The sequence below is a fragment of the Canis lupus genome, chromosome 21, assembly GCF_048164855.1.
Source record: "Canis lupus baileyi chromosome 21, mCanLup2.hap1, whole genome shotgun sequence".
In the NCBI taxonomy this organism is placed as follows: domain Eukaryota; kingdom Metazoa; phylum Chordata; class Mammalia; order Carnivora; family Canidae; genus Canis; species Canis lupus.
In genome coordinates this window covers 15,616,765-15,629,610 of record NC_132858.1, presented here as the reverse complement: position 1 = coordinate 15,629,610, position 12,846 = coordinate 15,616,765, and the positions used below count along the sequence as shown (strand labels likewise).

At 36.9% G+C, this 12,846-nt stretch overlaps 1 protein-coding gene across 1 annotated transcript; it reads left to right on the top strand.

Moving 5' to 3' along the window:
• The first annotated feature begins 8,318 nt into the window (after positions 1–8,318).
• LOC140613364 (olfactory receptor 4S2) lies at positions 8,319–9,254 on the top strand. The gene has a single exon (XM_072791895.1). It carries the CDS (start codon positions 8,319–8,321, stop codon positions 9,252–9,254), a length of 936 nt encoding a protein of 311 aa, XP_072647996.1.
• The last annotated feature ends 3,592 nt before the right edge of the window (positions 9,255–12,846 follow it).

Below are 12,846 nucleotides of genomic sequence, written 5' to 3'. Positions count from 1 at the left end.
TTTAGATCTAATCAGGCTGAAATTAAAAATCAATTAAATGAGTTGCAATCCAAACTGGTAACAATGAGGGTTAATGAGGTGGAAGAAAAGTGTATGACATAGAAGACAAGTTTATGGCAAGGAAGGAAGCTGAGGAAAAAAGAAAAAACAATTAAAAACCATGAGGAAAGGTTATGGGAAATAAATGACAGCCTCAGAAGGAAAAAGTCTACATTTAATTGGGGTTCCAGAGAGCACTGAGAGGAACAAAGGAACAGAAAGCATATTTGAACAAATCATAGCTGAGAACTTCCCTAATTCAGATCCAGGAGATAGAGAGGTCTCCCCCTAAAATCAATAAAAAGTTCTCAACACTTCAACATTTAATAGTGAAACTTGCAAATTCCAAATATAAAAAGAAAATCCTTAAAGTGGCAAGAGACAAGAGATCCCTAACTTATATGGGGAGAAATATTAGATTAACAGCAGACCTCTCCAGAGACCTGGAAGGCCAGAAAGGGCTGGCAGGATATGTTCAGGGTCCTAAATGAGAAGAACATGCAGCCAAGAATACTTTATCCAGCAAAGTTCTCATTCAGAAAGAGAGATAAAGAGCTTCCAAGACAGGCAGGAACTGAAAGAATATGTGACCACCAAACCAGCTTCGCAAGAAATATTAAGAGGGACTCTGTAAAAGAAAGAGGGAGCCCAAAGAAATAGTCCAGAAAAACAAGGACTGAATAGGTATTATGATGACACTAAATTCATATCTTTAATAGTAACTCTGAACATGAATCAGCTAAAAGACCACATTAAAAGATGCAGGGATTCAGACTGGATAAAAAAGCAAGATCTATCTATTTGCTTTCTTGAAGAGACTCATTTTAGACATAAGGACACCTACAGCCTGAAAAAGGAGAGATTGGAGAACCATTTACCATTCAAAAGGTCTTCAAAAGAAAGCTGAGGTAGCAATCCTCATAGCAGATAAATTAAAGTTTATTGCAAAGACTATAGTAAGAGGGAAGAAGGACACTATATCGTACTTAAACTATCTATGCAACAAAAGGACCTAACAATCATGAATACTTATGCTTCTAATGTGGGAGCTGCCAAGTATATCAATTAATTAGTAACCAAACTAAAGACATACTTAGATAATAAAACACTAATACTGAGAGACTTCAACACAGCACTTTCTGCAAATAACAGATTTTATTTTTTTTTTTTTTTTTTTTTTTTTTTATTTTTTTTTTTTTATTTTATTTTTTTTTTTTTAATTTATTTATGATAGTCACAGAGAGAGAGAGAGAGAGAGGCAGAGACACAGGCAGAGGGAGAAGCAGGCTCCATGCACTGGGAGCCTGATGTGGGATTCGATCCCGGGTCTCCAGGATCACGCCCTGGGCCAAAGGCAGGCGCCAAACCGCTGCGCCACCCAGGGATCCCAAATAACAGATTTTATAAGCACAACCTCTCCAAAGAAACAAGAGCTTTCAATGGTACACTGGACCAGATGGATTTCACAGATATTTTCAGAACTTTACATCCAAACACAACTGAATACACATTCTTCTCAAGTGCACATGGAACTTTCTCCAGAATAGACCACATACTGGGTCACAAATCAGATCTTAACTGATACCAAAAGATTGGAATTGTCCCCTGCATATATTCAGGCCATAATGCTTTGTAACTTGAACTTAATCACAAGAAGAAATTTGGAAGAAACTCAACACGTGAAGGTTAAAAGCATTCTGCTAAAAGATGAAAGGGTCACCAAGAAAATTAGAGAATAATTAAAAATATTCATGGAAACTAATGAAAATGAAGTCACAACTATTTAAAATCTTTGGGATACAGCAAAAACTGTCCTCAGAGGGAAATACATCGCAATAAAAGCATCCCTCAAAAAATTGGAAAAAACTCACATATGCAAGCTAACCTTGCACGTAAAGGAACTGGAGAAAGAACAGCAAATAAAACCTACACCAAGCAGAAGAAGAGAGTTAATAGAGATTCGAGCAGAACTCAATGAAATAGAGACCAGAAGAACTGTAGAACATATCAACAAGACCAGGAGTTGGTTCTTTGAAAGAATTAATAAGATAGATAAACCATTGCCAGCCTTACTAAAAACAAAAGAGAATAGATTCAAATTAATAACATCATGATTGAAAAGGGAGATATCACAACCAATTCCAAGGAAATACAAACGATTTTAAAAACAGATTATGAGTGGCTATACGCCAATAAATTAGGCAATCTAGAAGAAATGGGCACATTTCTAGAAAACCACAAACTACCAAAACTGGAACAGGAAGGAATAGAAAACCTGAACGGGTCAATAACCAAAGAGGAAATTGAAGCAGTCATCAAAAACCTCCAAGACACAAAAGTCCAGGGCCAGATGGCTTCCCAAGGAATTTTATCAAAAGTTTAAGGAAGAAACAATACCTATTCTACTAGGGATGGAATACTTCCGAACTCATTCTATGAGGCCAGCACCACCTTAATTCCCCAGATGAAGACTCCAACAAAAAGGAGAATTATAGCCCAATATCCCTGATGAACACAGATGCAAAAATTCTCGACAAGATACTAGCCAATAGGATCCAACAATATATTAAGAAGATTATTCATCATGAACAAGTGGGATTTATCCCCGGGATGCAAGCCTGGTTCAACACTCATAAAGCAATCAACGTGATAGATCATATCAACAAGAGAAAAACAAGAACCATTTGATCGTCTCAATAGATGCAGAAAAAGTATTTGACAAAATACAGCATCCATTCCTGATCAAAACTCTTCAGAGTGTAGAGATAGAGGGAACACACCTCAGCATCTTAAAAGCCATCTACGAAAAGTTCACAGCAAATATTATCCTCAATGGGGAAACACTGGGAGGATCTTCCTTAGATCAGGAACACGACAGGGATGTCCACTCTCACCACTACTATTCAACATAGTACTAGAAGTCCTAGCCTCAGCAATGAGGCAACAAAAAGAAATAAAAGGCAATCAAATCGGCAGAGAAGAAGTGAAACTCTCCCTCTTTGCAGGTGATATGATACTGTACATAGAAAACCCAAAAGAGGGGATACCTGGGTGGCTCAGTGGTTTAGCACCTGCCTTCGGCCCAGGCCGTGATCCTAGAGTCCCAGGATCGAGTCCCATATTGGGCCCCCTGCATGGAGTCTGCTTCTCCCTCTGCTTGTGTCTCTGCTTCTCTCTCTCTCTCTCTGTATCTGTCATGAATAAATAAATAAATAATCTTAAAAAAAAGAAAGCCCAAAAGACTCCTCACCAAGATTGTTAGAACTCATACAGAAATTTGTCAGTGTGGCAGGATACAAAATCAATGCCCAGAAATCAGTGGCATTTCTATACACTAACAATGAAACTGAAGAAAGAGAAATTAAGGAGTCAATCCCATTTATAATTGCACCCAAAAGCATAAGATACCTAGGAATAAACCTAACCAAAGAGGTAAAGGATCTATACCCTAAAAACTACAGAACACTTTTGAAAGAAATTGAGGAAGACACAAAGAGATGGAAAAATATTCCAACTTATGGATTGGAAGAATTAATACTATGAAAATGTCTATGCTACCCAGGGCAATTTACACATTCAATGCAATCCCTATCAAAAAACCATGGACTTTCTTCAGAGAGTTGGAACAAATCATCTTAAGATTTGTGTGGAATCAGAAGAGACCCCTAATAGCCAAGGGTATATTGAAAAAGAAAACCAGAGCCGGGAACACCACAATGCCTGATTTCAAGGTTGTACTACAAAGCTGTGATCTTCAAGACAGTGTGGTACTGGCACAAAAACAGACACATAGATCAATGGAACAGAATAGAGAACCCAGAAATGGACCCTCAAGTCTATGGTCAACTAATATTCGACAAAACAGGAAAGACCATCCACTGGAAAAAGGACAATCTCTTCAATAAATTGTGCTGGGAAAATTGGACAGCCACATGCAGAAGAATGAAACTACACCATTCTCTTACGCCATACACAAAGATAAACTCAAAATGGATGAAAGATCTAAATGTGAGACAAGAATCCATCAAAATCCTAGAGGAGAACACAGGCAACACCCTTTTTGAACTTGGCCACAGCAACTTCTTGCAAGATACACCTCTAAAGGCAAGGGAAACAAAAGCAAAAGTGAATTATTTGGACTCTTCAAGATAACAAGCTTCTGCACAGCAAAACAAACAGACAAGAAAGCTAAAAGACAACCTACAGAATGGGAGAAGATATTTGCAAATGACCTATCAGATAAAGGCCTAGTATCCAAGATCTATAAAGAACTTATTACTCTACAGCAAAGAAACAAACAACCCAATCATGAAATGGGCAAAAGACTTGAACAGAAATTTCACTAAAGAAGACATAGACATGGCCAACAAGCACATGAGAAAATGCTCTGCATCACTTGCCATCAGGGAGTGATGGCAAAAGAGGGAAATACAAATCAAAACCACAATGAGATACCACCTCACACCAGTGAGAATGGGGAAAATTAAGACAGGAAACAACAAATGTTGGAGAGCGTGTGGAGAAAGGGGAACCCTCTTGCACTGTTGTGGGAATACTGGTACAGCCACTCTGGAAAACTGTGTGGAGATTCCTCAAACAGTCAAAAATAGAACTACCCTACGACCCAGCAATTGCACTGCTGGGAATTTACCCCAAAGATAAAGATGCAGTGAAATGGCAGGACACCTCCACCCCAATGTTTATAGCAGCAAGGTCCACAATAGCCAAACTGTGGAAGGAGCCTCGGTGTCCATCAAAAGATGAATGGATAAGGATGTGGTCTATATATACAATGGAATGTTTCTCAGCCATTAGAAATGACAAATACCCACCATTTGCTTCAACATGGATAGAACTAGAGGGTATTATGCTGAGTGAAGTAAGTCAATCGGAGAAGGACAAACATTATATGGTCTCATTCATTTGGGGAATATAAAAAATAGTGAAAGGGATTATAGGGGAGAGGAGAGAAAATGAGTGGTTAAGTCAGAGAGGGAGACAGAAAATGAGAGACAGACACCTAATTCTTGGAAACCCACAAGGGGTGGTGGAAAGGGAGGTGGGCAGGGAGATGGGGTGACTGGGTGATGGGTACTAAGGGGGCACTTGACAGAATGAGCCCTGGGTGTTATGCTATATGTTGGCAATCAAACTCCAATAAAAAATATACAAAAAAAAAGTTGTTCCAAGTATAAACTATAAGTGACTTTCCCAGCAATTTCTCCAGATATCAGCAGAGATTCAATTAAAAAGAAAAGCAATAAACTCCAATGGCACTATTGAACCAACTCTTTTCCAATCAAATAGAACTGTCAAAAGAGCAGAGGAAATAAATTTCAATAGGAAAATACCTCCAAAATAGATATTTTAATATATGCATTACATTAAATATTTAGCATATTTATGCATATTTAAACACATTAATCCCATGAGCAAGATATCACTCATAAAACAATTCTTCATTTGGATTCTTGCTATTGCCCTAAATCAATAATTGATTTGTTTTCAAATTTAGCAAATAAAGATAAATTTAACATTTTTAAAAAGTTGTTAAAGACATCTTGAAATTGTAGCTCATTGTTAGTTCTCCGTTGTGGTTCTGAATATGGAGGGAGACTTTGGGAGAAAGCTTTCCCCAAGGTCATTAACATTTTCATCATTCTCTTATAATAGACCTTGTAAGAAGATGAGAAAGGAGCATAGTAAACATACTACAAATGGCAGGTTTCAGTGGGTGACAGAATCAGCAAGGACAATATGACTTTTACCAGACCTTGAGTTGGGGGTTCTAGGAATTTCTGATACTAATTATTCACAAAGCAATTCCTAAGGCATTAGTCTGTTGTGGAGCGCTGCACCCAAACTGCCTCAGAAGAAATGGCAAAATAAATAAAAATTCAAGCCCTGGACAATACTGGTGAGATTTATTTTCTTCTAAAATTAAAGTAAAAAAGAATATAGAAAAAGGGGATTAAATAAAATTGCTTTACTGTTCCCTGTAAAGACAATTGCAAGAAACTAGTCTCAGAAGTAAGCAGAAAATAAAACTATTAAAATGATGATCAGATAATAATGTGCATCTATACATGATTATAAAATAAGTAGAAGGATTGTGAACATGAAAATATAAATAATTTCAAAACAAATTGACATTGTCAAGTTTGAAATGCTCAGAAAATGGAGGAAGAAATTCTTTGAGATGAGTCTTAATTCAAGGAATAATAAGAGTTCCTCAAGGACCATATAGATTGAATAACAGAAGCACAAAACCGAGGTTTCTGTTTATATGCCCAGTTTCTTCTAGTTGAAAGCCAAACAATGTAATTTACAGGTATCAAAAACTACTAGTATTGAGACCTCTTAAATTGAAGGACTTTCCCAGTGGAAATAGTGTTTTGGGATTTTTTTTTTGTTCTTTTAATTCAGAAGGAAAAAGAGAATGAACATGTCAAAGCAGGGTGAAGTATTCTTGTGTCCGAATCTGAATTATTATTACTATTATGATTTTTACCATTGTTATTATTATCATTATTTTGTGTCCTATAAGGAAAGGCACACATGTAACAATGACTCTGTCAGCTCTAATATACAGAAAACATAGTGCTGTAGTTTCCCAAAAGCTGGAAGAGCCAAACACACTGTTGCTGCAAAGGGACAGCTGAGAGCACACAGTTTAGCAGAAGCTATATGTGATACACGTGACAGGTCATGAGGGGATATGGCCTCAGACAGACAAAATTCCTTCTTTTTTTTTAAGATTTTATTTATTCATTCATGAGAGACACAGAGAGAGAGAGAGAGGCAGAGACACAGGCAGAGGGAGAAGCAGGCTCTATGCAGGGACCCTGATGTGGGACTCGATCCCAGTACTCCAGGATCACGCCCTGGGCTGAAGGCAGGAGCCAAACTGCTGAGCCACCCAGGGATCCCCTAGACAAAATTCCTAATGACATTAGACACTGTGCAATGCCATCCCAACCTACTACTCAAGGAATCGTTTACATTTGTGGCTTAGCTTGAGGAGAAATTTTAGTTTTCAATCAAAACTATTGCACATACTTCTTTCCAATACTCCAATGACCTCACTAGAGGACCTAAAATCCCAGCACTGAAGATGCATCTGATATTGTCCATTTCTAAATCTAAAGTATTAAAAGTATTTCCAGTGATGACCTCTTCAAAATATCTAATGCATCCCGAGTGGGAGAATTAATATAAACTAGCATGAAACTTGAAAGATTCAAAGGACACCTGAAGGAATTAGTGAGATGAAGGGCAGAGTCCTTCCTTTTTTCTTTCTCTCTGACATTTGTTTTATATAATAGTTACTTAAAAGTAATTCCTGAGGAAACCTCAAACACCGAGTCTGAAGATGAGAAATCACCCCAGATTTTACTTTTTCTCCTTTGTCTTGATGTGTGTCCAGTGGTTCCTTTCATTGCTTTGTCTTTTATCTCTGCCTCTTCATCAGGATTTCATGACTATTCCAAGCTGACAGAATGGATTTCCTTTCATAGTAGAAATAACTGTTCATATGATAGATGGCATTGAACTGAAACTTTCTCATTTCACAAATAGGATGACAGAAGTCCTGTGAGGCTAAATGATTTATCTAGAAATACAGCACCAAGTCTCAGAATGAGACATGTATAATTTTTGTCCTCTTTCTGACTGTACCCACCACCTCTTGATAAAAAGAGCCTGGTATCAAATGGGGACCATAAATTCACGTACTCAAAGATTAGAGTATCCTAAGGAGAATCTGTGGAGGTCATCCACATTCAATTACTGAACTCTCATGGCAGTATTCAGAAGGGAAAATATGGGTGTATGTTTTCATTTCTGTACCAAAAATAAGATGAGCTTTTCCAGATATATAAATATTACCATATCCCCCAACATTGAGTTGTTTCAAAATCACATTAGGTTCCTATACAGAATTAGAACTAGCAAATTTCTAGAAACAAACAGACGAGTAAAACTTTTCATAAAAGCAAGATTCTTGATTAGATATGAGACTTAGAGGATTTGCTTTATCTCTTTGGGATTTATTTCCTCATCTGATGTGAATGAATTGACTAAAAATGCAGGTAAGATGATCACACATCAATTTCTGTAAGTATTTTGGCCAAGCAGCCATAACTACACATTTTTCAAGCTCCAACTACTATGATTCTCCAATAATTTTAAGTCAGAAATAAATGTCATTGTTCCTTGTTATGTTTTTCTTTCAGATAATTTCATTGTCTCTTGGGAACTGGGTGTGCTAGACTAATTCCATGGAAAAAAGGAATAATGTAACTGAGTTCATTTTCTGGGGTCTTTCTCAGAACCTAGAGGTTGAAGAAGTTTGTTTCGTGGTGTTTTCTTTCTTCTATACGGTCATTCTTCTTGGCAACCTCCTCATCATGCTGACTGTTTACATGGGCAACCTTTTCAAGTTTCCCATGTATTTCTTCCTCAACTACTTGTCTTTTGTGGATATTTGTTACTCTTCAGTCACAGCTCCCAAGATGATTGTTGATCTATTAGCCAAGAGCAAAACTATTTCCTATGTCGGGTGCATGTTGCAACTCTTTGGAGTACATTTCTTTGGTTGCACAGAGATCTTCATCCTTACTGTAATGGCCTATGATCGTTACGTGGCTATCTGTAAACCCCTACACTATACCACCATCATGGACCGGAACAGATGCAATAAAATGTTGTTGGGAACCTGGATAGGAGGGTTCTTACACTCCATTATCCAGGTGGCTCTGGTAGTTCAGTTACCCTTTTGTGGACCCAGTGAGATCGATCACTACTTTTGTGATGTCCACCCTGTGTTGAAACTTGCCTGCACAGATACATATATTGTTGGTGTTGTGGTGACAGCCAACAGTGGTACCATTGCTCTAGGGAGCTTTGTTATCTTGATAATTTCCTATACTGTCATCCTGGTGTCCCTGAGAAAACACTCAGCAGAAGGTAGGCGCAAAGCACTCTCCACCTGTGGCTCCCACATTGCTGTGGTCATAATCTTTTTTGGCCCATGTACTTTCATGTACATGCGCCCTGATACTACCTTTTCAGAGGATAAGATGGTAGCTGTATTTTACACCATTATCACCCCCATGTTAAATCCTCTGATCTATACACTCAGAAATGCAGAAATAAAAAATACAATAAAAAGACTGTGGGGCAGGAAGGTTTTCTCAGAGGCTAACGATAAATAGCTGAAAATAATAATTTAAGATGAATGATCTTAAATTTTCTTTTCTGTTCAAAGACGACAGTAACAACGACTTCACATGGGTTTTGGAGGAACAAAAGAGATAATAAAACATTCTACACAACTGAGGTATTATTTATCATCATTATATTCTAATATTTCATATGTAGGTAAATTTTCTGAAAGACCTAGGCTAGAGGAATCTTATTAAAATCAGAAGCTCAGCACCATTGTTTTCTTCTTCCCATTTTGGACTCTGCCTTTTTCCTTAAAGAATGAGAGTCTACTGGAGGTATTTAAGGCCATTTTCTATCATTTAGAACTGTGATGGAAACATATTGAGCACTCAATATGAATATGTTACTTGCACAATAGGATACAGGAAGAATAAGAGAGATCTGAGCTATAGGGTTCTGATCTAAGCCAAAACACAGTAGAAACTAAACCTAGCAAGGCTTCAAAAGGAGGGGAGCTATGTGCATATGAAAAAGAGATAAAATACACTTAAAAAACAAAAGATCTGTCCTAATCCTCTGCTCTGGAGAGAAAGCTTTCCATTCTCTAGGACTCATTTTCTTTACCCAAATAGTAAGGAAACTGGAGGAAAAATTGCCTCAAAGATCTGCATTGTAATTCTAATATCCCATTCATATGCTCCTGCTACCTGACTAATCTTGACTTGTCTGTAGCCACTGGTCTCCAATTGACATGCAGTTACTAAAAGGAAAAACTGAAGAAATTGAATGAAAATAAATACACATGTGATGAGTAAGTGACTTGATTCAAACAACAGGGCAAATAAAATACTGAAAGGACTGACTGGGAAACTGTATTTTCTCCAGTGTTTGAACCAAGCAGTTTTACTGAACACAGTGAGCCCTTTATCACACATCTCTTCTTCACTTCCTGCAATCTGAGCTTTATTTTTCTATAACAAATGAACACATCACTGATTATTCTTCTTATTACTTCCTGTCTTTTGCAAAGATCTGATTATTCTGTTACTGCCTATACCTGGGTAAGTGTTTATGGTAGAGTGTGTATGTGTGTGTGTGCACATTACATTAAGATCTGTACATAGTCTTTAAAAAGATCATCCCTGAAAAAAATAAAATAAAAAATAAAATAAATAAATAAAAAGATTATCTCTGCTGTTGATGCATTCACATAGATAAAGAAGAGAAAGACTAAAAGTAGTACCATATCTGGAATAGACGTTACAATTAAGAAACTTTGGCCCTGGAAACACACAAAATCATGTTTATTGTCCCAGTTTGGAATCTCAATGGACTTCCACTTGCTCAGTTTTTAATGATGACTAGATCAGTACTTCTCTAGTTTGTTTGATCATGGGAGTCATTTGGAGAAACTTTTGAAGAGATAAAGTATCTGTGTTATGAGTTTCCAATTTATTAGGCCATAGTTAAGGGACATTCAAAATCCATATTTTAATAAGCACATCTTGTAATTGCTATACAGACAGTGGCACATCTGAGCACTTCAATTTGGAAATACTGGGAGTAGATGATACTTGATGTTCTTAGAGCACAGGAGAACTCTGAGTCAATGAAATCCAAGGAGCCGCACCTTTAAATATATGCCCCTGTCTATTCTACTAACTGATGCAAAGGAACTAAATTTGAACTAAATTTAGAAAAGAGTGCAATAAATGAATATTATCCATTTGTAACTTTCCTCCACAACGCTCTTTTAGTCATGCCTTTGAACTAAAGTCTTGACTGGCAAGGGTTATTCATTCTTTTTGTTTTTTAAAGGTTTTATTTATTTATTCATGAGAGACACAGAGAGAGAGAGGCAGAGACAGAAGCAGAGGGAGAAGCAGGCAGAGGGAGAAGCAGGCTCCATGCAGGGAGCCCGAAGTGGGACTCAATCCTGAGACTCCAGGATCATGCCCTGGGCTGAAGGCAGGCTCTAAACTGCTGAGCCACCCAGGGATCCCCAAGGGATATTCATTTTATTGAACATCTGACATCCCTTAGAAAATAAAAACTTACAGATTTATTACTCTCAGGGACTAAGAAGAAGGACATAGTAAATGGTATTTAGATTTCTATCAATGACTTTCTACATTTACTCTTTTATTTTTTTCTACATTTACTCTTGTTCACAAAAGGTCCTCAGAGTCAATCCCAATCAGAGGTGCTCAGATGGTCTATTCTTGGTTCCTTGGAAAAAGATCATTTCTTTCATTAGACTCTCCCCAGTTTCAGTAAGGGTGATTCTGGTTTATACCATTTTATTTCATAGACATGTGATCACAGCCTTGTCTGCCAACCACTGGAGTTTTATATTTTTGTAGTTTTTCAACCTTGCTGTTATAAGATGACAGATTGACTTTGTTTAAAGCCTTCATTGATTGAAATAAATGGCAACCCTTCTGATTTTCCAGATAGATAAATTAGTCTGTTTCACAGTAGAAAATAAAAATGTATCTCCTTTTATCTTCCAACTAGTGTTTATACTTCTGTCCTTAGGAGTAGCAAAACATTTTTAAACATGGTTTCTTGCACTGCTCAGTTTAATATGTAAAATATTTTCATCTTCCTCCATATGTAATCCCTTTTTTCATTTTAACATATCCTGGAAGTTAAAACATTTATCATATGTCAGAGGCTCTACAATTTATCATTTTTATAATAACTATGTGGGAGTACCTCACTTTGACAGTGTTTCAATATATTCATATCTTTCATAGTGACCAGTTTTGTTCTGAGGTATAATGCAAACTTCGTTACTTTATTCAAATCTTCAAAATATGTCTTATTTTACATTCTAGTATTTAAAAATCCACCAGAGAAGTGCACCACAATATAAAGAGAGACAGACAAAGCCGAACTTCCATAAGTCAAGGGTAATGTCAAACATCACATGTACAGAATATAAATTTTCATTTTAACAAAGATTAAGATAGCATTTTTCTTTTATGCCTGATAAAAATAGAGCTGCATTAGGTATACCTGAACCTACGCTAGATCAGCTACACCCCACCTTTTGCAAAGACACATGAGCAAAAACTAAATGCTTGTTGTATAAGCTACAAATATTCCAAAGGCTTGTTTACACAATATTATTGAGTTGTCTGATCCAAGAATAGCATGGTCAAACTGTAGAAGTGGGGATTCGAAGGCCTACTCCTGAGCTAGTAACACCTCCAGTATGTTTAGTGTAAGATAACTTGAAAGGAGTAGTATAAAAGGCCAAGCAAGAAGGAATGGATATGAAGGACAGCACATAACCTTGATTATATACATAAGGGACCAATTCTAACCTAAATATACATCCAACTTCCCTTTCACTATTTCAACTATGGATAACACACAGGAAAAGAATGACATATTTATTATTCTTGGGTAGCTTCCATTCCAACCCTCACTTGTTGATAAATTATGAGAAGAATGTTAACAAAAGATAAATAACAGCCAGGTTCAAATGGACTTCTGAAAGGCCTGTCTTCTTTGGGGAAAAACCAAACAGCAAATTTGTCACAGTGAGCAAATTTAATTCATTATCAGAGAATGTAGCCTGTATATGCATCAATAACAGGCTTATTAAAAATAAGCACCAGAATTAGGCAA

Coding starts and splice junctions, on each gene's coding strand:
- LOC140613364 (XM_072791895.1), top strand. CDS start 8,319: ATGGAAAAAAGGAATAATGTAACTGAGTTCATTTTCTGGGGTCTTTCT.